Here is a 24,955-nt window from a genome sequence, read left to right on the forward strand (position 1 = left end):
GTGGAAAGGCCAAGGAAGGCCGATTCCGCTCGCCGAAGCTGCTTGCTTCTCGTATACCTACGTACTTCGTACTATGGGTAAATAATGTACAATTCTAATCTGTGCACCCTAAATACTTGGTAATGCTGCTTTTATTTTCTAATATTTCGTATAGCACTAAGTGAAGGCTCCATGATGAAAGTGCTGATTTTTGGTGCAAAAAGCGGCGAATTATTATCGTTATATTATTAGTAGTACGTCTTTCACGAAATCCCTGTCGATAGAAACCTGTAGAATCGTGCACAGACGGCCTTTGTACATTGTTTCGGGCACGTACTACAGTACGTACCAAGTAGTAGTACTACGTAACAAAGACCGAAACACACGCTTGGCTAACCGGCGCCAATAAGCCAAGCTGTCGGCTGCGCTCCGTCACTGTCGTTCCGTTGCGTGCGCTACACCGACTTTCAAAATACGTACTGTAGTACACCGACTTTTAAACTGGGGTAATTTCTATTCTCGCCACCAAAATCTATTAGAAAAGAGTAAAGCTATTCTTAACAGCACCGTCGCAATCTCAAACTTGCAAATCAACTTTATTATATCGGAACTACAGTATTTAGACTATGCCGTAGGCGCTCTGCTTCTACATTATTACTATTATCACCTTCATCCGCGGGTCGATATTTGCCTCGTACTCGCAGTGTTTCTCTTTCTTTTGTTAGCTTCGAATACGATCTCCTTCTTCTTCAAAGAGCGAGCAACCGTAGCGACGATAATTTTGATGATAAGATCGATATCGACGAATTGGAAGATGCGATGATAGCAAAGGCCGAGGAAACCGAGAGGGAGAACGACCCTTTGGCGGATATCATTCGTTAATATAAATCCATTTGCAAGCTGTAATCAGCCTATTCAACCTCCATTGCCAAAAGACTTCCCGTTTCTTAAGACGAATGCGATTCCGATCGATAGCGTAACCGTGAGGCGACTATTTAATAATTAATTAAAAAAACGATTTGGATATCGTAGCGGAGCTATACCAAAGAGACGGTTTCTCTTGCAATGCGAATGTTATGCGTGATAGTGATACCTGACAGGATTGCTATATCATACTCGACAGGAATACTTCATTCGGATACTTGATATCCGTATGACGATCGGGAAGTCTTCGCTACACTTATAATTAAAATAAGGACCCGATAAATCCAAGATTTTAACAACGCGTATTATCATCTCGCATCAATCGTCGGTCTCCTGAAATTTAATTCGAAAGAATTGACCGACTTGCTGTAGCAAGTCGGCACCACCGAGGCGGGACACCCAGCAAGGCGGGACACCCAGCAAGGCGGGACACCCAGCAAGGCGGGACAGCAACGGTATACCACTTATTAAACAACCATTACCAATATAAATATAAATAAAAAATAATACATATGCTCAGAAAACTCTGCTCTATAGATATACATTCCAAATTTAGAAATGCATTCATTTTTGGTGATATAGTACATGAAAATGTAATGAAAACGTAGCTAAAAACTGTCTTGAATAATTCAAATTTGTTTGTTTATTACGAATATCCCAAAAAACACAACCTTGATTAAAAAAAAAAAAACATCCCGTAGATTAACAATAAACTATTCTATCTATTCCATTATTAAAAGTATTAATTATTGAATTAAAGTTGGTAATGATGCACGTATTTTTTTTTTAATAGGTTTAAATAAAAAGTCCGCTTTTGATGTTCCTCGCTTATTCTAATATATGCGCGGCAATTCTGATATGTACGCATTAGTCAAATCGAAAAGTACATACATATCAAAAGAACTATTTCTACTACTTTAACTCAACACCATAAAGGAATCACAACTTGTTATGAGAATTTGATTAATTGAATGATATTAAACTCTATGCGTTGCATCCTTTGATACAAAAATAATTACGATGTAATAGTTCGTTGATTTTTTACTTATTTATTATAAAAGAGCAGATTTTACCGTCCCGCCTTGGTGGTGCCGACTTGCCACAGCAAGTCGGTCGATTCTTTCGAATCGAATGAAATTTGAGGAAACCGGCGATTATATCGTATTTAAACCATGGAGATGAAAAGGTCTTATTCTTAACAGTAACGTAAAGCATACATACTGATCCGAGAGTGCTTTTAAAGCCGTAAAGATGAGTTTACTATTCAATATATACTTATATACTCTTATGCTTTTATTTTTGCTTGTCTTGAAAGCTACCTTTTGATGAGCTGATCTCTTCGTAGTACTATAGTACGTATTGGGATTACGCAGTGGTTTTGGATGAGATCCTGGGATCAATTCTCAATAGTGCCGCTCTACTTTTACGATTGGCGGGCTCAGCTGGGTCTGCCTTTGTGTCTGGAGGGGTGGGTTGGTCGCAATCTTTTAGACTTTGAGGAGATCCGGGTTGAGCTTGCCGTAAGGCTGGGCCGTACAGACCTGCCAGGGACCTACGTAGTACCTCTCCGGAGGCTATCCGCCCAAGCAGACAAGTGGGAGTATATCGGAAGGCTTATATGTAAGGGGGGGATGCGCACAAAAGCACGTACTGCAGTACTACTACTAGATAGGTAGAAGGTTACTTGTAGTTACTACGTAGTTGTCGGATCCGATTGAGTTCTACACTGTTGGAAGGCTGCTTAGTCGAGCGGTCAAGGAGGACCTGGCTTGTGAAGTACCGCACGGCAATGGAAACTGGAGGCATGAACAGCCGAGAAGATTACAAACACAAATGCTTGCTCCGGGGAGCGGCAGCTCTGTCAATGCTGGAACGGGCAGGACCGCAAAGCTAGCACGAATACGGAGAGTTTTGGTACTGTAACTATGGGCTGACATTTTTTTTTTGTCAGAAGAGGGGGGGGGATAAATGCTATCAACTTGGAGACAAATAGCTAAGCCGAAAAATGCTACGATTGGACAGTAGCTGTGCATAGTTGTACGACTCACTGCTCAAAAATACTATTCGAGACAGGGAAACCGTCGGCTATACAGTTCTTGACTAGAGCCATGTCGCACGGTAGTGGCTCCTTTGAAAATTTACAACTTTTCGCTTATTCAAAGGGTGGGATCTGGAACCCCCGTCCCTGGGCATGGATGGCAGATTAAGAGCAAAATTGTAAAGATGCCAAGTCCCAAGTCCTTGGTCCCTTGGAGGCTAATCGTCTTGATTCTGATATTCGCTTTGGAACGACATCCAGACCGTATTTCGCTCCATGCTGGACTTGAACACCAGCCGGATTCTTGACCACATGCCTCTTGGCACACGAAGATCAATGGCAGATAGGAGTCTGGCCGTCTTGCTTAGTTTACTTTGTAAGCTTCCAGTTCCCCTCCCCCCCCCCCCCTCCCTCCCCCTCCCTCCCCCTCCCTCGTATACTAGGCAGACCCAGTTCAGGCCCATAAATCGCAGAACGGTGCTTTCTGAACGGCTCAGAGCCTGGTCAACCCTTCAAGGCTGAATCGTTTAAGTAAGTTTATTGGCTTAAGCCCTGGGAAGAGGAGCCCTTGAAATCGTACGCAGAGGTATGTGTGTGGTGGTCGTCCCGTCCAGCCAGGCGAGGGTCAGGTTTCCTGGTGTGAGTCTCCGTCCCCACGGACAGCCCGAGAAGAGAGCTCACGCCCTATAGGATGGGGCGGACATCTCTTCTTGTCCGCGGAGGTCGTGCCGCTGCCTGCTAGGGCTGAATGAAGTATCCTTGGCCCTTGGTCCGTAGATAAGTCAAGAAGAGCGCCCTAGCTCTTCCACATCGAAGCTCCAAAGACTCTACCCGCGTTCTGTCCCTGTATCTGGCGCAAACCCCATTCACCAACCATGTCTGAGAAGGTGGCATCCATCACTCAGGATGTCCAGTCCACCGGCTCGGGGAAGACAGAGAAACAGCCACTGAGAGAAGACCCCTCTCTCGAAGTCTCCCCGCTGCCCGAGGACTGGACCGAGGCGGAGGAGAAGGCCCTGGTGAAGAAGCTCGACGTCCGGATCATCCCCATGATGGCGATCGTGTTCGCTCTCTCGTTGATCGACCGAGCCAACATCTCCGCGGCGTACATTTCGGGGATGAATGTCGATCTCGACCTGACGACAGGTACGTAACGGGTCCTCATGTGGAGATGTGATATGGAGAAGAAAACCCACCTGACTGACTTGTCCTTCTTCTCCTAGGCAATCGCTACACGGTTACCCTCCTGGTGTTCTTCCCAACCTACGCTCTCTTCGAGTTCCCCTCCAATCTGATCATTCGCCGCGTGGGCGCCAGACTCTGGCTCGGTTTTCTCGTGATGAGCTTCGGCGCTGTGGTGTTCGGAATGGGTTTCGTCAAGAATTGGAGAGTCCTGGCTGTCCTCAGAGCACTGCTGGGAGCCGCCGAGGCAGGCCGTGAGCTCTCCCGTCCCCAACGTGTTGAACCTGCAGAACTAAAAGCCCGGTAGAACTGCCCGGTTGCGTCTACCTCGTTGCCAGTTGGTATCGGACGTTCGAGATGGCGAGCCGCATCTCCATCTTTTACATGTGCTCGGTATTGGCACTCGGCTTTGGTGGACTGGTGAGGTTGCTCTCGTTGTTTGATTTTTTTCAGGCACCCTCCTCCTAACACGTCCTGCAGATCGCGTACGGCTTTCAGCAGATCAGTGTTGGGGACGGCATGCTCTCTCAAGGGTGGCGTTGGATCTACATTATCGAGGGGATGATCACGGTGCTGGCTGGCGCTGCGTGCCTTTTCACCGTGCCTCAATGTAAGTTGACCGACTCACGCCCCGAACTGCCGTGCTCAGCCCAGACTATCTCCATGCTAAAGTGACAATGATTAGTCGCCGAAAAGGCTACCTGGCTCACAGATCGCGAGAGGTACATTGCGAAGGAACGCCTCATTCGTGACCGAGGCGAGAAGGAGTATAAGAAGGTATCAGCCTGGGAATCAGCGAAGCATCTACTGGACCCCAAGCTTCTTGTCCTGTAAGCTCTCACTCATGGAAGAAAGGCGACGTCGCTGAAAGATGATCCGCAGCTCATACATGTATCTCGCCACGTCGTCGAGTGCCTACTCCATTAACTTCTTCTTTCCGATCATCTTGACTCAGGGTCTCGGGTTCAAGTACACCACGTCCTTGATACTGACAAGTACACCATACGTAAGTGTCAACGCCTCCTCTCCAGGTTGGGATCTCACGAGGGGGTAGTTCTGTGGCATCATAGCAGGCGTCACTTTGGCCTGGATCTCCGACAAATACCGTACTCGCTATCCGTAGGTGAAGTCGCTCACGAGCCCAGCAAGAAAACAAGACTAAATTCCCATCTCTAGCATAATCCTGGTGCAGACAGCTTGCTGGTAAGAAGCAGATCTCCCCCTCCTAGACAGACGCAACGAAGCTGACCTGCCGCAGTATCATCGGACTCTTCATCATCAATCTCGTGGATGCACCTGGCGTGCGCCTCGTCGGGTAAGGAAAAAGAAGAGCCAAGATGAATCAAGTCACCTGACACGCCGCGCAGGATTTTCATCACGGTTCTCGGTGTCCAGAACAACGCGTAAGCCTTTCCATCTCCTTTTTTTTTTAAAAAAAAAAAAAAAAAAAAAAAAGCATCTATTTTCTAACGCGAGACAAAATGTATGTAGCGCTTCCCTCCAAGCCTACGCGCAGACCCAGATCGTCCACCCGGAGAAGCGGTCCATGAGCGCCGTGGCTCTCGTCTTCTCCGGCGCCATCGGAGGTATCATCGGAAGCACGATATTCCGATCCCAAGACGCCCCCGTAAGTGAAGCCGCCCCCTGCCTCTTTCTTCCCTTTTGCTGATGTCGATATCGCGAAAAGGATTACCTCCCGGGCATGTGGTACGTAACTTTTCTTTTCTTTTCTTTCCCTTCCTTTCCTTTCCTTTCCTTTCCTTTCCTTTCCTTTCCTTTCCTCTTCTCTCCCCCCCTTTCCTCTCCCCCTCGCCTGGCCTGAACGAAGCCCACCCCACCCTTCCACCCATGCATCCTCTCATACTCTATCTACTAACTCGACTCCCACCTCCAGGACGTCCATCGTTCTCAACATCTCGCTGCTTCCCTGCATCCTGGGCCTGACATGGCACCTCAAGCGCAAGAACCGGCAGCTCGACGAGGGCAAGTGCGGACCCTTGGAAGGCGTGGAAGGATTCCGCTACACCCCTTGATCGCTTTAGTCCCCTTAATCCGCTTATACCTTAATCCCGTTAATCTCCCCTCCTTGTCCTCCTCCTCCTCCTCCTCCTCCTCCTCCACCCCCAATGAGGTGAGCCCAGCCAGCCACGATCAGAAAGGAAAAGGCTTGGGGAAGGGATAATGCGCTCGGAGTTTGCTTGCTTGCTTGCTTACGTACTTTTGTTTGTTGAATACATGTATATCTCTATATATATCTATACATATATGTATACACATATCTATATATATCTCTATATACATCTACGCATACACGCCCGCAGGAGCCTCTACCCATCTGTCTGTCACCCAGACGCAAAATACACAACCTACCTACCTACCCCCCTCCTCCCCCCTCACCACCAGCAGTATACGTAACCCAAGACACCAAAACCCCAGCAGCAGCAGCAGCAGCAGCAATATACCCAATTCAATCCCCTAGTCCCACGCGCGAGACCATCCTATACCCACCCGTCCAACAAGACCTCTCAGCCTTCTAATCGCCCGTACCTACCTACATCCCACCCTCATATCATACCTATGCTCGGAAGGGATTGGTCGGTCCGCTTTATAAGTAAAGTATACATTATATACATTGTATATATATAGCTAGCTAGCTACGCATGACGCGGCCAGGTATAGATAGGTAGGTAGGTAGCTAGCTTGCCAGCCAGCCAGCCCATTTGACGCCATCGACAGTTCACGCACGCACGCTGGCACGCACGCAGCACACAGTACTTTATGTATGTATGTCAACACCTAAGCTAAAAAGCTACCTACCGTACGTGGCGTGGCGCGTCGACGCGTGGTTTACCTATTTGATTGGTTGCGGGTGTATATATGGGCTACTATTAATTTATTTACTTCTTTAATAAGAACGCGTTGTTTGTGTAGGAGTGCACATGCCTTTCTTTTTCTTTCTTTTCCTTTTCTTTCCTTTCCTTTCCTTTTCTTTCTTTCTCTTCCTTTTCTTCTTCCTTCTTCTTTCCTCTTTTCCTTTCTTCCCCCCTTCTTCAAGAATCAAGCAAGCAAGCAAGCAATCAAGAAGGCTGCCTCATACAGCCGAGCCGGACCCGGTCGGTATATGGATTGGAGAAACTGCGACGTGCGATAAGGTTATAGCAAACATATATATAAAAATTTAAAAGAATTTTTTTTTTAAAATGATAAAATAATATATATATATTAATACATGATCATAGAAATAACAATTTGACAATAACAATGTGACAATAACAATGTGACAATAACAATGTGACAACAACAATAACAATAAGAAGAAGAATAATAATAACAACAATAAAAATAAAAAATACAACTCGTCGATCCATCCATCCATTTATAAGAAGGACCGAAAGGGACTAGATAGATAGACTGACTCCTTTAGTAAATATATACATACATACATACATACATACATACATACATACATACATACATACATACATACATATATACATACATACATACATACATACATACATAATAATGATTTATAAAAAAAAAATTATTGACGCACAGGTTCAACACGGACGCTGCTGCTCTCTGGTCTTCGATAGGACAGAACAAAACAGAACAAAACAAAACAGAACAGAACAGAACAGAACAGCCAGCCAGCTCCAGGGGTCAAGTGTAGCTGGCAGTCGGAGGGGTGATGGGTGGGTGGATTGTACGTGCACAGCAAGCAGAGCAGAGCAAGCAGAGCAGAGCAGAGCAGAGTAGAGCAAGCAAGAATTTAACTCTGAATTCCCTATCATACACACACAGCACATAGATAGCACACAGCACACAGCACGCAGCACGCAGCACGCAGCATACAGCCCAACCCCCCCCTCTTTCCCTCCCAATTATTATCCATCTCACCTGTCACATCCCCCCCTATCACGCCAGTAGATCCCGCAAGGCAAAATTCCAGGTCCAAGTCCAGAGCCAAGTCCAAAGCCAAGTCCAAAGCCAAGTCCAAAGCCAAAGCCATAGCTAGCATTTCTGTTTCTCCTAGACTCTCTCTCTCTCTCTCTCTAGAAAGAGGAAAAAGACAAAAATGAAAAAGTATGAAGAAAAAAAGAACAAGAAACTTATTTTCTAACCTCTCCCCCCTCTCCCTCCCCAGCCTTTCCGACGCCTCATTTCCACACCTCGACACCCCCAACGCTCTCTATCAAAACATCCATCCATCATGCAAGAAGGGCGAGTTGTGTGTGTAAGTGAAAGGTTGATTGCCACCGCATCAATCCCCTCCGTTTCGCATGGCTCCTTCTCTCTCCACGCTACGCCACCCACCCACGCTCAACCCCCCATATCGACATCCCCATCAGCCATGGCAAGCCTCTGCTTCGCCGTCTTCGCCTTCTTCGCGCTCGGCTTCCGCGCTTTCTTGCTCTTCTTGCCCTCGCCATCGGCGCCAGGGGCCGGAGTCCCAGACCCAGAAGGACGGGTGGAGCCGTCATCGAAATGACCCTCGCCTGTAATCAGAAACGGTTAGCCACGTTCGTCTGTGCCCAAGTGCCGGGGAAGGAGAGGCACATACCCTCGTGATACAGATCCTCCAAGCTTCCCCCGCCACTCCCGTCGTTCTTCTTGGCCTTCTTCCGCCCTTTCTTCTTCTCGGGTGGGGCAGCCGCCTCGGCCTCCGCAATCTCCCTCTCCTTGCGCTCAATCTCCGCAGCCTCTTCGTCGTCCACGAGCCACATGGCGATGTCCTTCGTCCGATTCTCCTTGCTCCTCGTGTTGAAGTCAACGCCACCGCCTGATCCACCAGTCATGACCACCTTCTGCACCTCCTCCTTTTGCAAGGCGCGCTTGCGGATACGCTCTTCGATGGTACCGCGTGTAATCATGCGGTAGACGGTAACTTGGCGGGTCTGGCCAAGACGATGCGCGCGATCCATGGCTTGGGAGTCGATGGTAGGGTTCCAGTCGGAGTCGTAGAAGATGACCGTATCAGCGCTCGTCAGATTGATACCAAGACCGCCAGCACGGGTACTGAGCAGGAAGATGAAAATCTCGGGGCGGGTCTGGAAATCGTGGACCGTGTCTCTGCGATCCTCGAGCTTGGTGGATCCGTCAAGACGACAGTACTTGTAATTTCGGTAGGTAAGATATTCTTCCATGAGGTCAATCATGCGGGTCATCTGGAAATAGAGCAGCACGCGGTGACCACCCTCCTTCAGCTTGAACAGGAGCTCATCGAGCTTAGCCAGTTTGCCAGAGTCGGTAACGAAGCGGCGCATCGAGGGAACGAGGATGTTGGTGAAGCGTTGCTTCTCAGATGTTGGCGCGGGGAGCATCTTTTCGGTTGGCCAGAATGGAAGAGGAATCTTGGAGGTGATCAATGCCTTCTCTTCCACTGGTGAAGGCCCATACAGGGCACGGCGAACTGGGATGTTGAACATCGTATTTTCCTTCTCGATAACCGCACCGCGACTGGCGCAGAAGACCTCAATCGGCGGTGCAGTAGCAGCTGCTCGGCCACATTGCTCCAGTCGGCTCAGGCCAGACGCTGTGAAGATCTCCTTGGCTACATTGAGCAGCTTGTCCAGGTAGCCTTCAGTAGTCACACTAGCCAATGGCTGGCGATCATTCCGGTCTACGATGTTGAGCATTGCTTGCCCGGGTGTGAAGTTCTTGTCCTCCTCCTCGTCGTAGATTATGGTCATGGGGCCCAATCGACGAGGCTTCTTTGCAAGATTCACAGCCCGAGAGAAGACGCCTGTGCGAGAAGCCTTGGATGCCTCTTCAACAGAAGAATCCGCAAATCGAAGGAACGAGAATGCTCCGCTGCCCTTAGAAGTCTCGCGTATATGCTCGGGAGTAAACACGTTCATCAGCTGATCCAAGTATTTCCCTCTGAACCCAGCCTTGTCGTTATCCTGCCCCGGCATGTCCAGCCTACCACCCTGGCGCCATATCAAGCGAGGAAGCTTGTATTCGATCAAGTTGCGACTGGAGTACGCGACGTTGATCGTGGGACCCTCACGCATAAACGAAGCCGTCTCGGCAAAGTGACTAAACGAGAGCGGCGATGTCGTCTCAGCACGCTCAAACAGATCAGGATGATTGCAGACCTTTCGGAACTGCATCACCAAGTTCATCAGGGTACCCGTGTCGTTGTCGTCACCAATCGTAGCCTTCTCGATAAGATCCATGATGCTGATCTGGTTTCGGAGGTTGCTGTAATAGGCGCGTTGACGGTATGTGAGGTCGCAGAAGATGTCGAGCTCAATCTTGTCCCCCAGCTCCTTCTGGACGTGCTTCTTGACACGACGAAGCATGAAAGGTTTCAGGATCATGTGCAGACGCTTCAGTTGGTCCTCGTTGAGCTTCGTGTTACTCTGCGCGTGGCTTTCGATGTCCTTGGAGAACCATTCGCTGAACTCGTCGTGAGAGTCGAACAAGCTAGGCATGATGAAGTGGAGCAAGGCCCAAAGTTCCTGCATGTTGTTTTGGATGGGCGTACCCGTAAGCAAGAGACGATTTCGACAGTGGAGGCCGAGAAGGCTCTTCCATCGAGAACTGCTGGAGCTCTTGATGGCTTGAGCTTCGTCCAAGATCATATATTGCCACTTCATCTTCTGGAAGTAGGCGACATCGGATACGATCAATTGATAAGAGGTGATGAGAACGTGGAATGAAGCATCTTGCGTGTAGGTGATGTGCTTGCGGTCCCAGAACTTCCGCAGCACCTTTCGATCGGCCGCAGAGCCCCAGTAGGGCAGAACCTTCAACGTCGGCACGAACTTGCTGATCTCCTGCTGCCAGTTGTGAAGCGTAGAGGCCGGTGCAACAACCAAGAACGGACCCCAGATGCCATGCTTCTCTGCCAGGTATGCCATGACGGATATCGACTGAACCGTCTTTCCAAGACCCATTTCATCGGCCAGGATACCGTTGATACCCTGCTCATAGAGGTTGACCAGCCAGTTGAGACCTTTGAGTTGGTACTCCTTGAGCTGGGCATTGAGCATCTTCGGTTGCTCTATATCGACGTCGCCCATTCCAGCGGGATTCTGGAAGTTCATCTCTCCCTCCTCGTCCATCGCCGGCGCCTCATCTGATTCGTTGAAAGCTCTGGCCTTGTTCTGAGCCTCCTGGATAGCACTCTGAGCGTTGGCCATGGCAGCAGCCTTGAGCACCGAGTCGTCATCCGCATCGAAGTCCAGATCCTCGAAATTCGTAACCCGGGCAGGAGCCGCCGTCCCATCGTGGTCAGGTACATCGACAGAGTGTGGGTTGGGATCCTTCTCGGCCACAGCTACATCGGGATGATCCGTTGACCGCTCAACCTCATCCGTCTTGATCTTCTTGCCGATGAAGTGGGAGTACAGCTCGGTCTGCGAGATCAAGAAGTTGAGTTTCCTCTTCTGTCTGTTGGCCTCGCGGTCAGCTTCAGCCTTCTTCGCATTCTCAATCTCTGCCCTCTCAGCCGCGCGTCGGAGATCACGTTCTTCACGCTCGTTGCGCTTCCAGAACGACATCATCTCACGCATGACACGCTTGGCCCGGGCTTGAAGATCCTTGGTACCCTTGTTGGTCTTGAGTTGCCACCGCTTTGCTTCCTTGGATGCCAGGATCGCTGTCTTCTTCAAATTTGATGTCTTGACCGCGTTAGACTCTACCGCCGTCTTGTAGGTCTTGCTGACATCTTTCCGAGCCAGGTCTCGCCAAATTTGGTCGTAAATCTGGTTGTACCCCTTTGAAACAAACGGTTCGAAGGCTACTACTGGTAGCGGTGAGTCGTCTCGTGGTTCCTTTGGCTCTTTATTATTGATCTTGAGTCTGATCTTTGGCTCTTCTCGGTGAGGCGGCGGAGGTGCCGGGTCTTCTCCAGCATCGATCGCAGCCTGAGCGGCTTCCGCCGAGTCCTTCTCGGCTTGCTTCTGCTCCTTCGACTTGCGCAACCGGGCTCCACCACGCTTCGACCTGGGTTTGGCCTCAGGATCGGCAGCTGTGAAGGTGGACATGACACCTCCGAGTAGGTTCGGCTCCAGAGGGGAGACCGCGCGGAGATCCACACCCGGGTTATCTCCTCTGGCCAATATCAGCTTCGTCTGCTGAGCCTTCTTCTCGGCTCGCTGTGCGTCCTTGAAATATTTCAGCCGCTCTTGCTCGTCGGTAGCAGCTTGGGCCTTGGCTATAGCAGCCTCCTTCTGCTCGATATTGGCAGCCACCGTCTTCTCCCGGCGACGCTTTCGCTGCATTTCCTTCTTCCGCTCCTTCTCGTTTGCAATCTCCTTCTCCTGGACAGTAGAGACCGCGGCATCATGATGAATCGCCTTGTAACGATCCTCGCCTTGCAGGGCATGGCGCTCGAACTTCTGGCTCTGCTTGGTTCCCCAGAGCGTTCTCCGATGCTTCGACTTGACATTTTCGGTCGCCTCGACTTCGAGTTTCCGCTTCAGCAGGCGTTTCTGGTAGTGCATCTTGTGGTCCTCCGCGTCGGCCATCTCGAACTCCTCTGCCTCGGCCTCGATTTGGGCCATGGTCGCCTGAATCTCCTTTTCTTGCTCCTTGGTCAGCTGCTTGGGCTTCGGCGGGCTCTTCTTGGGCTCTCCGTTTGCTTTTCGCTTGGCCGGGACTCGCGAGACGGGTGTGTGGGCAGGAGCGGCGGACGACTGGCGAGAGCTATCTCTGGAGACGTTCTCTGCCATGGCTGCGATACTTTGTCGTGCTGGTTTGCGGGGTTTCGGAACGCTGGGAGGCGGTGTTGGTTTCGGGATCGGGTCTGCGTTGGACAAGATGCTAGACATGGCCATGGGGTCGGCTGGTCGGCTGGGGGTCTGGTGAGAGGTTAGTTGAATCCGCGAAGGTTGTAGGATAGGAGTCACATACCGTCGCGACCGGTGGGGCACTCACTGCGGGACTGCCCATGACCACTCCGTTGTGCCTCACGGTCGGTGAGGCCATCGTAGATATCCTCGGCGACTGAGTTATGGAAGAACGGCGCGGATGGGCATGCGAGCCTGGCGATCGAGGGGGGTAGGACGGCGCCGCTGGAGACGCGTACGTCCCGCTGTTGTGATAGCTTTCGGAGGTCGATGATGGGTACTTGTAGGATTCTCGAGTCTGGTCAATAGGACGTTAGCAATGGCACCCATTCGTCAGCGTCATTCTCACGCAACCAGGAGCGGCGGCGTTGATTGATTTCACCCACCTGAGGAGTCTGAGTCTGTCCTTGCCCTTCATGCCACTTCGCCAGGCTGTCTGAGGGTCTCCTCTCGCTCGAGTCGGAGGTCGGATCGTAGTAACTACTAGTCGGCTTGTCTCGTGGCGGCGCCTGGTAGTCCCGCTCGCTCTGATAGCGAGAAGTTGAAGTCGTCAAAGCTCCGGGGGACGCCGGCAGATCTGGAATGTGAGGAGCTGGTGCCAATTTTGCAGTCGCTGTCAACGGCGCCGGAGTAGGAGAGTGGTAGGGATTGTCGAATTGATGGACAGAGCTCTTGGGGGGTGAATGGGAGGTAGGTAATTCGGCCTGCGAAGGGGAAGTCGGGTCAAAGGTGTTGGTATGGTTGTTGTTGTTGTCGGTGGTGGTGGTGGTGCGAGTCGCGCCATTGACCTCGCTGTCCCTCTTGGGGGCTCCCTCGTGTCGATACATGGTCTAGAGCAGCATTCGCGATTCAAGGGTGATGTATACGATGGGGATCCATGAGGGAGGGATTTTTTTTTTTCTTGGATTTTTTTTGGGGGGGGGTTATTTTTTTGGGATAATTTTTTTTTTTTGTTTGGATAGTCGCAGATGCTGCAGATGCTCCAGATGCTGGCTGGACAATGTGGATGGGGGGGGGGGGGGGGGGGGGGGGGATCTTCTGGACGGGGATGAGGACGGGCGATGGGCAGTCGCGATGGATTTGGGCCTTTGGACTTGGCCGTGGACTTGGACTTGAATTTGGACTACAAGTGAAGCATTACGAATTCGTCTAATGGCTGGGCTGAGCTGGGTGAGGATGGTTGTGAGCGCGGTCGTAGATTTCAGTAGGTGATCTGAATGATAAAGGGAGTAAGGGTAAAGGACTGAATGTTGTTACTGTAGTTGTTTGTGGTCTGGTCGAGCGAGAAGCCCTTTAGAGTTGGGAAGGGGAAGGTTAGGTAGCCAGAGAGGCCCGGGGCTAGAAAAGTCCATGTTGACGTCGCGAGCGAGAAAATGCATGCAATCCCGTACACCACATACTACATATCCAAAGGAACCCCTACCCCCCTCCCGCCCCCCCCTCCCCCAATGAAAAAAAAAACATTTCACATGGTTATATGTTATATATCTATCAGGCATCGTGTTGTGAGGTATCCGAAAATGCAAGCAGATAATATTTTGGGATAGGGAGGTAGGATAGGGTACACTTCGCATGGGATGAGCTGATTCCTGGCACCACATTCTCGTGGTGGGTGCGGCGCTGCTCTGCGCTGCTCTGCTCTGGTCGGTCGGTCGGTCGGTCGGTCTTGAACTCTCCCCACATCCTTTCATCTCCAGATTCCCACTGACTAGGTACCTACCTACCTACGTACTGTACCTAGTACTACGTACGTACCGGTAGTACTTACCATTACTTACAACTACATTAGGCCTAGCCGAGTGGCATCCCCCCCCCCCACTTATTGGCCCGCGGCACTAGTGGATACTTTGGGTGTGGGTCCGCACCGCCAATCCCAGTCTCCCAGTTCCCAGTTAGTAGTACATCCAAGACCAGCCCGCCCACATCACCTCTGGCTGCATTAGGCTGCATTGGGCTGCATTTGGCTGCATTAAACCAAATTCACTTCCCATGGCCCGGATCAGATGGAATTCCAAGATTCAATTCAACATGACGCCTCTAAAGCAACACTGCATTCTATGCCCGCCATCCGCCATCCGCCATCCGGCATATCCTTCCCCCCCCCCCCCCCTACCCCCCTATAGCAGGACCGTGGTCATGCCTCCGTCCCAGGTGAGCCCAGCATCCAATTCTACCACCACCACCACCACCACCACCACCACCACAACTACAGGACGCTCTATGCCGGTCGCCGAAAATTCATGGACTTTTGGGGTTTGTTTGTGGCCTAGTCAGGGGAGTGTAGCAATTTACACAGCTCCGGCAGCCATCATCTTCTTTCTCAGGTGGTTCTTGTACTCGCCGATTCCTCCTGGCCACTTGCGGATCGTCTGGTTCTCACACACCATGATATCCTTGGCAATCTTGTCAAGCAACCTATCGCGCGTTAACATTCATCTCTAATCATACCACCAAGGATACGGGGAAGTACCTGAAGTCGTGGGAAACGACGACAACACCACCAGTGAAGGCGTTGATAGCATCGGCCAAACTGTCAATGGTGGGAATGTCCAGACCGTTAGTAGGCTCGTCCAACAACAGCATGTTGGGTCCGTCGATAGCCAAGAGAGCGAACACAATTCGGGACTTCTGTCCCTCGGACAAAGTGCCCATCAAGGCCGTCTGAGAGTCACCAGACAGACCGTACTTTCCGAGTTGTTGTCTCCAATATTGGTAGTCTTGGGACTTGTCGGCATACTTGTCGCGGACGAAATCAAGCGCAGACTTGGTAAGATCAAGTTGCTCGGCCGAATGTTGGGAGTAGACCCCCATCTTCAAATGAGTATGGCGAGAGACGACACCGCTCGTAGGCGAGAGCTTTCCGGTCATGAGGCGGAGGAGGGTAGACTTCCCCACACCGTTAGGTCCAACCAAAGCAGTTCTGGAGTCCATGTCCACACCGAGATCAAGGTGCCGGTATAGATCGTCCTTGGTGTTACCAGAGTAAGAGAAGGTCACGTCGTCGAACGACAAGACCGGGGGAGGGAGCTTCTCCACATCGGCGAATCGGAAAGTGAAGACACGGTCCTCCTCGACCTTCTGGATCAGACCATCTGCCTCCATCTTGTCCAGAATCTTCTGCCGGGACTTGGCTTGTCTGACCAGATTGGCGTACGTACCAGCGGAAGCGATGAACTTCTTGATGTGCACAATTTCGTCTTGTTGCTTGGTGTAGGCCTTCATCTGGTTGACCTCTTGCTCGGATCGGGTCTTCGAGTAGGAGTCGTAGTTACCTCCGTAGTAGATGAGCTGCTTAGAGCGCATATCAATCATGTTGGTGCAGACACCGTTCAAGAAATCCATAGAGTGAGAGACGAGAACCAAGGTTCGGTCCCATTTCTTCAGGTACTCCTCCAACCACACACAGGCCTCCAAGTCCAAATGTGCAGTTGGGTCATCGAGGAGGAGGAGAGAGGGCTTCACGAAGAGAGCCTTGGCAAGCGCGACACGCATCCGCCATCCTCCGGACATATCCTTGGTCTTCTTTGTGATGGTGCTCTTGTTGAAGCCGAGACCAGTCAGAATCTGCGATGCGCGGGTAGAGAAGGTAGAGGGATCCATGGTTTCCATACGCTTAGTGCTATTAGCGGATACGATATTTTGGTGGTGGGGTGATTCCTACCTCATAGAGATCCATCAGGAGGGGCGACTCGGGTCCATCATCCTCAAGAATCTGTTCCGCCAGCTTATCGAGTCTCTCCATCTCGTTCTCGGCCTCGCGGACGACCCACTCGAGCGCACCGAGGTCGCTAGGAGGAGCACCCTCGTTGAGCAGGTAGATATCAACGTGGTCCGGGACTGGGAACTCGCGCTTGTCGATAGCCTTGAGCAGAGTCGACTTTCCGCAACCGTTCTCACCCAGGAGACCGTAACGGCGACCGTAGGTGAGTTCCATGGTAGTATCGGTGAGGAGGACTCGGCCGTGGAAAACGAGGGAGACGGAGGTGATCTTGACATCCCTGCTGGCTTTCAGGGAGCTGAGGACACCAGTTGTAACACGATCCGAGAGACCGTGCTTATCGAGCTGAGAGGCAAGCCTGTCGATCTCGGCCTGGTTCTTGGAGGATGAAGCGGATGCATCTTCGTCGACGTCTGAAGAGACATTAGAAGCGTCCTTCGACCCCGCCTTGGAGCGAGAGGCGACGGTCTTCTTCGCAGGCTTTCCCTCTGCAGCCCTCTTGGCATCCCGAGCGGCTTTGGAAGCAGAAACCATGGTGACAGATTCGAGGGTCTACGATGGATATGGGTGTGTGAGTGGTGAGGTTGTGAGGCTGTGAGGTTGTGAGGTTGTGAGGTTGAGGTGGATTGATTTTGGTCGGGGGGTTGGCTTTATTCGCTGACGATAAGACGAGGGGTTGAAGAGTGTGTGGTGGGGGGGGGCTAGGGTAACGCAGGCTAGCGTTAGACCAAAACCAAAGAAAGCAGTCGGAATTTCGGGTTGAGGATTTCGATAACTTGGAGAATGGGAAAACCTACCTTGAATACCGAGGTCTGTATCTCGAGTCGAGTACACAGGGGAAAAGTGGATGAAATTCAATTTTACAGACACATTTCACGAGAATAAAAATCCCATGGGGTTAGTTCCATTGGGCAGCAAAAAGTGAGCTCGCTTAGCTTGGTGACGTACTAGTTGGAAGTCACGTGTTTTGCTCTTTGTACAATCGCTCCTCCACATGCATGCATTTGAGCACATCAATCTTTTCTCGGGACACCGACTCGATAACTTTCTATCCATACTCTTCACAATCATCCCATTTTCCACACAATCCAAACATTGGCTGAGCTTAGAAATCCATGCCATCCAGCTATGGTTGGTAACCAAGGTGCCTAGGCGTGGAGCTCTAGGCACATGGCACAATTCCGACTTGATCTGTTCTGTTGATACCAAAAAGTTGATTTGAGTTGAGTTGAACTATAATAAATAAACTCCTTCGCTGACCTGCTCACCACGAGATCTCAAACCTTAGCGGGACAGAACTTGACCCCATCACCTCTGCGCCTTCTCAAGCCTTTTCTCGAACTCCTCCTGCGAGAGGGGGGCATTCGTCGTCACTCCGTGATGCTTGGAGTTCTCCTGGATCACCTCTTTGACCTCCACCTTCTTGTGCGTAACAGACGGAACAATGACTTCTGCTCAGAATCAGCCAGGGGCTCCTACAAAGTGCTCTCCTTGGTTCTCAACACCACAGTTTACGGGACAACTCACCTTTCTCAATAACCGGCAAGATCGTCTCGTGCAAATGATGATGCACAACCTCCCTGACCTTCGTCCCCTCCTCAACAACCTTCTCCTCTTCAAACTCCACGTCCCTACTACCCCCCTCGCCGATCACCTCCTCAATGTCCCGCTTCGCCTTCTTCTTCGCCCTCCCGTCATCCTTATCCACTACCCTCTCCTCCTCCTCAAGCACGTAATCGTGCTTCTCAGGGACAACCACCGAGTTCGTGAGCGGCTGGATCGTCGTGTGGTAGTGATCCTGGTGGATCTCCCTCTCGACGCTAGTCTTTTCGCGCGTCTCATGCGTTTTCTGGACGTGCGTGTGTTCGACTGCGGGCGCTACTTCCGTCTCGACCGTTGTGTCCCCTTCACCGTCGTCGGTGGCGGCTTTCTCAATAACGGAATTCTCCTCGTCTTCGGCTGCTTCCGAAGCCGTGGAGACGACGTCTTTGGAACGAGTTGATCTCGTCGCTCTCTTGCTAATTGCTTTCTCCTTCTTCTCCTCCTCCTTCTCGCTCTCCTTCTTTTCGGACTCAGAAGTCCCGCCGAACAGCTTGCTTACTGCTATCGCTGCGTTCTCCATTTTCTCTCAGGTTGTCGTCGTTTCCTTTTTCTATGTAAGTGATGCAGCGAGGGGCAAGAGTTCAGATATATGTATCGACTGAATGGCTTTGGCTGGTTCGGCAATCAATGACACTTGGAAGAAGACAGAGACAACAAGAAAGCGGCCCAACACAGCAACGCAAACACGCTTTATACTACTGCCTATCACTCCTTCTTCTTCCTCGTCTCCAAAGAATCAATCATTATCAACGGCACCGACGTAATGCAATATGCAGGGGGTCTAGCTCTTGCAGCTTATTGCGTCACGATAAAAAACACGGGCCGAAGTTGGCAGCCAGCCGGGCTGCTGCACCGCCACTTGTTTACGAATATGTGGGTTGGAAGCTAGCCGTGCGCCACATTTCCTTTCCCTGCTCAAGCTTCTTTCATAACGCACTTGTCAAAATTCCATGTCCTGAATCAAAAAATGAAGAAGAAGTTTCAATTCTGATTTATTCCTTTTGCTTGCTCCGTGGTGCGGGAGGCCATCCCTTCTAGCTTTGCATTTCTCGATCAACATCATGGTGTCGGTGAGTGAAACCGAAAGAAGAAATCCATTGGCTTTGATGCATGCACCCGTCTCTTTTCCCTTTCTTGCAGAAAGCTGCAGGGACTCTCCTTCCCCGCGTTCCGATTTTCTCTTCCCTGTTTTTTCTTCCTTAATTGATAAACTGGGGAGATAGCAGGAATGATTTTCACTTCAAAGAGGCGCTACAGGGAAGTCCTGATATTGCGTAGAGCACCCAGGCACCTGAACTCTACGCGATTTTGCCTGTGATAAGATATCATCAATTAGCCCATACCACATCTCGGCCCTTTCTCAGGGAAATCGGCGGTCATTCCGAGTATCAAATTCAGCCACGGGAAGGGGAGATCCCAGTGAACATGCGAAGGGCCGTCCGTGGAGGATATAATTGAAACCGGGCCAGGGCTATGAAATTTTGACAAATACTAGCATATATCGCAAATGGCAACAAGTATATCTTTCGCGACTCAAATTACATCATTTTTTCTTTATACTATCACTGCTTTTATATTGCAGCTCGCTTCTTCTCATGACAAAGCTTAATGCCAGCCCTACGAGGACTGCAAAATACCTGTTGCTATTGCTTACCTACCTAGTATAGCGAAACCAAAATCTCCATCCTGTAGCTAGCTTCTTTATAATTCCGATGTATTAATAACATCAAAGCCTTACTTTTCGAAAAATTATCTTTGGCTGTTCTGATGGCTTACTTGTATCTGGCGGGGATTGATCCAGATTAAATGCTTCGCTTCTGGGAGAAGCTGCGCAGCAATACGATATGTATGACATGATTGATCTCGCTCTACTTTTCATTGGATTTTGTAGATGTGGCTTTGGGATCTCAAGTAAAATGGTGTTGAGATATTGGTCCGAGAAGAGACAGATGGATGGATAGCCTAGGCTGGGGTGGTTCTACGGACATGAAAACGAGAAGGAGGGGGAGGAGGATTGCCATTGATCTATAATAACGATCGGCAGCTGGGCTAAACAAAAAGGAAGAAGATTTATATGGTTCTATGAGAGTTATAAGCTGTTTTTTATGAGGGGTGAAGAGAAGTTGAGAGCTACGAAGGTGGCAAGCCTTCATTTAGAAACCTGCTTACTCTCTGATAAGCTATTACAGCGAAAATTCTTGCTCGCACGCTGTTAAAGGCGCTTATCAGTCAACCTCAGGCATTGTTGATCTCTTCTGCTTTCTGAGCAATCGAGTTTGGAGATATATGGGGATTCGAATTTCCGACCAGGCTGATCTGTGAAGTCTGCGAGGCATTAAGCGAAAAAACAACTTATGAAGACCCGGGACCGGGAAGCTACACGATATCTATACAGAGCACTCTTCGAAGACTTTTAAAAAAGGGTATGATTCTAAGAAATTACAGATATTTCCCAACTCCCTTTGGGCTTTTAGCTAGCTTCTTCGCTTGTAGCCTCGAGCGTGGTGCCCGTATCGAAACATCCTACAACAGCTCCTTTCAAGCCTGTACCAAAAGCTGATAAGAATCTAACGCTCAACATCCTATCCCAGATCACAAAATACCCTAGGAAACTCCAAACACCTCGCTCTTGCCAGACCCCTCTAAACACCACTGGGCGGTAGCTCATTCGTGACCAGTCTCGTCTCCTCTAAAGGCGGAACGTCACATTTCTGCAAAGCCGCAACGTCATTGTTCCGACTCGCATCCCGCACACATCCCCAAAAGGCGTAGTCGAATCGCTCGTGCAGCCGGTTGTCGTCCACCAGCCACGGCTTCGTATTCGCCGTGATGTGGATGCTTCTGATGGGCACCACGTTCGCTGCCGAGCACCCGAAGTTGCGCGGCCAGACCGAATTGTACAGCGGCATGATGTTGCAGGTAAACTCGGGCCGGCTTCCTCTGGCGGGACCCTGCGCGCCACAGATGCAGTTGAGCAGCTCTTGCTCGCTCTGTTGCCACTTTCCCGACGCGCACGAGCCGGCTTCGTCGTAGACGAGCTCGAGTGCGGAGATGTGGAAGTATCGCGACGGACGCAGTAGTATCATGCCGCCGTTGATCCGGCCCCGGTCACCACAGTTTTTGAACTGATCCGGAGCAGCGGAGATGGTGACTTCGGAGGACGACTCGTCAAAGATCTTGTCGAGATCGGTGATGATGAACGAGTCGGCGTCGAGGATCAGGATCTGCGGGTACAGGTCGAGGCCCCAGGAGTGCACTTTGTTGAGCGCGACGGCCCAAGTCGCCAGGCCGGCTTGCATGATCTTGGGTTTCTCGATGACGGGGAGGGCTTGGAACCGGATGGGAACGACATCGTTCAGGGCTGGCGTGGTATCGAGCAGGGCGCAGTCATGGACGTGCGTATACGGATTCTTCTGAGGGACCCAACGATACATTTCTTCTATGGTCTCCAAATTTGGGTCGGCAAATGTCACGTGCACGCAAGTGTGCCCTTTCAGCTTCTCGGGCTGAAGGAGGACGTTGCGCACCACAGAGCCGTACTGCATCAAGGTCAGATCTGACCTCGAGAAAGGTTTGGAAACTTGGGGGGGCATGTCTGGAGGTGTCACCTCCGAGAGCACGTCTGTACAACCGCGTGCGTCCGGAAGCTCACCGAACTCGAGGGCGGGAAGATGCACTTACCAGAGCCAGGACACCGGTACAGTGAGCATCCGGTGAAACGTGAATCACGATGGGATAGTTGCACCCAGCGAAACCTTGATCTTTGGGCGTGGGTGGGCTGGGGCGGACGTGGACGTGTTTGCCGACCTGGTTGAGTCCAGCTACATATTCCGGAAGACGAGTTGGCTTAGGCTCTGGCGTCGAACTCGGCTCCTCCTCTGGCTTCGAACCCGGCTCCTCCACTGGCTTCGAACTCGGCTCCTCCGCTGGCTTCGAACTCGGCTCCTCCACTGGCTTCGAACTCGGCTCCTCCACTACTGGCTCGTCGTGAGGCTCAGGGACCGGCGTCGGAATCAGCTGCTCCTTCGCTTCGGGCTCGTCCTTGGACTCATCGACAATCGGATGGAGGATCTCATGGACTCGGTCATTCACGTGGGAGATATCGAATTTGTCCGGATGCCTGTAAGCAGCGCCGCTGATCAAGAGAACGATGAATGTGAATACCAGTCCCAGGATCACGATTTTGCGCGAAGCAGACACGAAGGCCATGATTGCGACCCGAGTCGAAATAAAGGAAGGTGTTGGCCCGAGTCTTTCAGGCGTCTTGTATATATACCCACTTAGTCTCTTTTACCGAGACTAGTTATCAAGATCAATTAGCACAAAAAAAGGCAAAAAGTCAAAGGAGAAGCATATCGCGCAGAGGCGAGGAGACGGTTGAGGAGAAGAGAGGGGAATATAGAAGAAGAAAAGGCGTGGGTGTTATGTATGCACGTCGACGGCAAGGGAGGTATTGTTGCAACTGCCTCTAACCTCTCCCGAGTGGCATATCAGATAAAGCCAGCAGGGGTTGCCATCTTATGTGCCCGCGTAGTGTGCCACAACAAATCCCCCAGAGACGGACAAGTACGGACAAGTACGGACAAGTACGAAAGTCTGATTCGGAGAGGGGCACCATACAGCAATACGAATAGTTGTATGCAAGCCGTGCGCTTCTCTTGCCTCATTGGCCGCACCGCATACCGTGAAACAAATCCTACTCTTTTCCCTATCGTCTGATCCTGCTTTTCTCGCTTCAAAGAGCCTTTTTCCGCCTCTAAGCTCTTTTCTTTTAGCGACGGGGAAGGGATTTCGTGGCCGGGCTGAGATTATTACGGAGATTACCTTAAATATACGGAGTAGGTAGAAAGTCAGCGCTAGGACCAAGAGCTCGTGTACGATGATCAATAGACCGACCGTTTCAAAAAGTCAAATCATTAATTGATCTGATCCTGCCGACTTGCCTTTTCTGGGCGTACTTTGTTTGTAATTGTATTTGCATGAGGAAATGCGATCTCGGCTTGCGGATACTTGATTCGGCTTGACTTGCTTATGGCTAGTCAAAACTCAATCCAGTGCTTCAGCTGCAGCTTCAGCTTTGATTCAATAGTGGGACTTGACGTCGCAACTTTAAGGGCTCTTCCTCAAAGTAAGCGAAACAATTACGTACTACTATGTATGTCCTGCGAAACGACTGTGTCCCGCACCGATTTCTTTAAAATATCAAATTGCAAAGAAGTAACAACCTTTGAAAACGATATTGTGTATTAAATATTTACTTGCGTACCTTAATAAAATTCGAACATTTTCGTATCTAAAAATGTAGTTAATGATATGCGATCATTGAATATCACTTGGAGGTTTAAAGCTGAATACTACGTATAATATTATATCGTTTTACACGAGATTTTCTTACGATTTCGCGAGCAAATTGTCATATCTCGCAGAATCAAATACGCTTTTCGGGATGCTACGTAAGGTATAGCTTATTAGTTTCTTTTAAATTTAATACAAATCAGATGAGTACAATAAAAAGAGTACAGAAGAGACGGGATTGCATATGCTCGAATATAAAGAAACTTTTTTTCGAAATAACGAATAATTTAACGAATTATTTCTTTTCGCTTAGCTTCGACATGTTCAATTACTTTAAGATTAAGTATAGCAGCTCGGCGATCGAAAAGATAAGATTAAAGTAATGCATTTTTCTATTTGTCGGTACATCAATATCGACCCGACGTAGTAGTTGGGTGAGGTGGCAGGTTCGGGTATCTCAGGCACGGGATGAGCTTGCATCGCTTAGCGTGGCCTACACTCAAGGGACCCCCAACTTCGTTGTAAACACTATTATACAGCTAGTGCAGGTAATTCCTTCTAATAGTATCGAAGGAATCAGCTACCCTGAACCTTGGGGAACACACAGAAATCAAGTACCATATTTACCTATTGTTTTGCAACTGCAAGAAGCTACCACGGTACAGGCCTAAGTATTACCCCTCGAGGGTGCCTTAAAAGTTTAGTTTCCACTTTAAACCCCCTGTTTTCCCTACCCTCGAGGGGTAATACTTACGCCTGCGACGTAGTATGTGCGCGGCACGTTAGTGTTACGAAGTTGCGAACGTTCGCTTCCGGCGATCCAACACTTTTAATAAACTCCAGAGATTTTCTTCTATGCTTTATTTAAACGAGAAATCTTTATTCGAGACCGCGGAAAGCAGCTTGTATTAAAAGAAATGAAAGCTGATATTTTTCTTTTCTTTTCTTTTCCCAATTGCAAACGAAGAAGCCAATTGCAAACGAAGAAGCTGCGTTAAAAATTGTTTTAAGAAGAAGAGCTTGCTAAGTTCGCAAAGGGTTTGTATCCGATCGACTTTTAAGTCTTTTTGAATAAATGCTGCTTTCGAATTAAATGAAGCCTATTAGCTTATGCTTAAATCAGCGTTAACGACGGAGATTATAAGCGAAATAATATTACTGCGTATATTATGATTACTTGAAATAAAAAGAATACTGTGGGAATGACGGTCATAGGGATCAGAGGTATCGGATATAAGGACTCGGTATCGGAGATAATGGCAGTGGCCCGTGCACTACGCCCTCACCTGTAACCACACTCCACCCAGGAATAGCTTCCCCCTTTAGACTTAACAAAACAACGAATACCACAACCTGCTATTCGCATCGAGTCTCAACGTGTGCACACATATGTGGATATACCAACAAATACTGAAA

At 49.9% G+C, this 24,955-nt stretch overlaps 5 protein-coding genes across 5 annotated transcripts; 1 reads left to right on the forward strand and 4 right to left on the reverse strand.

The window, feature by feature from the left end:
• Positions 1-3,816: 3,816 nt before the first annotated feature.
• L3040_007096 (uncharacterized protein) lies at positions 3,817-6,156 on the forward strand (the record flags this gene model as incomplete). Its single annotated transcript, XM_066156155.1, has 13 exons — positions 3,817-4,087; positions 4,165-4,377; positions 4,431-4,543; positions 4,604-4,733; positions 4,809-4,953; positions 5,006-5,129; positions 5,178-5,242; positions 5,300-5,326; positions 5,382-5,438; positions 5,491-5,526; positions 5,615-5,750; positions 5,811-5,830; positions 6,018-6,156. The coding sequence occupies 13 exons, from the start codon at positions 3,817-3,819 to the stop codon at positions 6,154-6,156; spliced, it is 1,476 nt and encodes a 491-aa protein (XP_066010964.1).
• Positions 6,157-8,446: 2,290 nt separating this feature from the next.
• L3040_007097 (uncharacterized protein) lies at positions 8,447-13,751 on the reverse strand (the record flags this gene model as incomplete). Its single annotated transcript, XM_007296604.2, has 4 exons — positions 8,447-8,622; positions 8,688-12,936; positions 12,989-13,222; positions 13,311-13,751. The coding sequence occupies 4 exons, from the start codon at positions 13,749-13,751 to the stop codon at positions 8,447-8,449; spliced, it is 5,100 nt and encodes a 1,699-aa protein (XP_007296666.2).
• Positions 13,752-15,212: 1,461 nt separating this feature from the next.
• On the reverse strand, positions 15,213-17,176 carry L3040_007098 (uncharacterized protein; the record flags this gene model as incomplete). The annotated part of the gene is made up of 3 exons (XM_007296605.2): positions 15,213-15,339; positions 15,395-16,536; positions 16,586-17,176. The coding sequence occupies 3 exons, from the start codon at positions 17,174-17,176 to the stop codon at positions 15,213-15,215; spliced, it is 1,860 nt and encodes a 619-aa protein (XP_007296667.1).
• A 774-nt stretch (positions 17,177-17,950) lies between these two features.
• Positions 17,951-18,764, reverse strand: L3040_007099 (uncharacterized protein; the record flags this gene model as incomplete). The annotated part of the gene is made up of 2 exons (XM_007296606.2): positions 17,951-18,093; positions 18,170-18,764. The coding sequence occupies 2 exons, from the start codon at positions 18,762-18,764 to the stop codon at positions 17,951-17,953; spliced, it is 738 nt and encodes a 245-aa protein (XP_007296668.2).
• Positions 18,765-20,886: 2,122 nt separating this feature from the next.
• On the reverse strand, positions 20,887-22,453 carry L3040_007100 (uncharacterized protein; the record flags this gene model as incomplete). The annotated part of the gene is made up of 2 exons (XM_007296607.2): positions 20,887-21,783; positions 21,926-22,453. The coding sequence occupies 2 exons, from the start codon at positions 22,451-22,453 to the stop codon at positions 20,887-20,889; spliced, it is 1,425 nt and encodes a 474-aa protein (XP_007296669.2).
• Positions 22,454-24,955: the final 2,502 nt, after the last annotated feature.

This window comes from Drepanopeziza brunnea, assembly GCF_022702325.1.
Source record: "Drepanopeziza brunnea f. sp. 'multigermtubi' strain 214-2 chromosome Unknown ctg12, whole genome shotgun sequence".
NCBI classification, from domain to species: Eukaryota; Fungi; Ascomycota; class Leotiomycetes; order Helotiales; family Drepanopezizaceae; genus Drepanopeziza; species Drepanopeziza brunnea.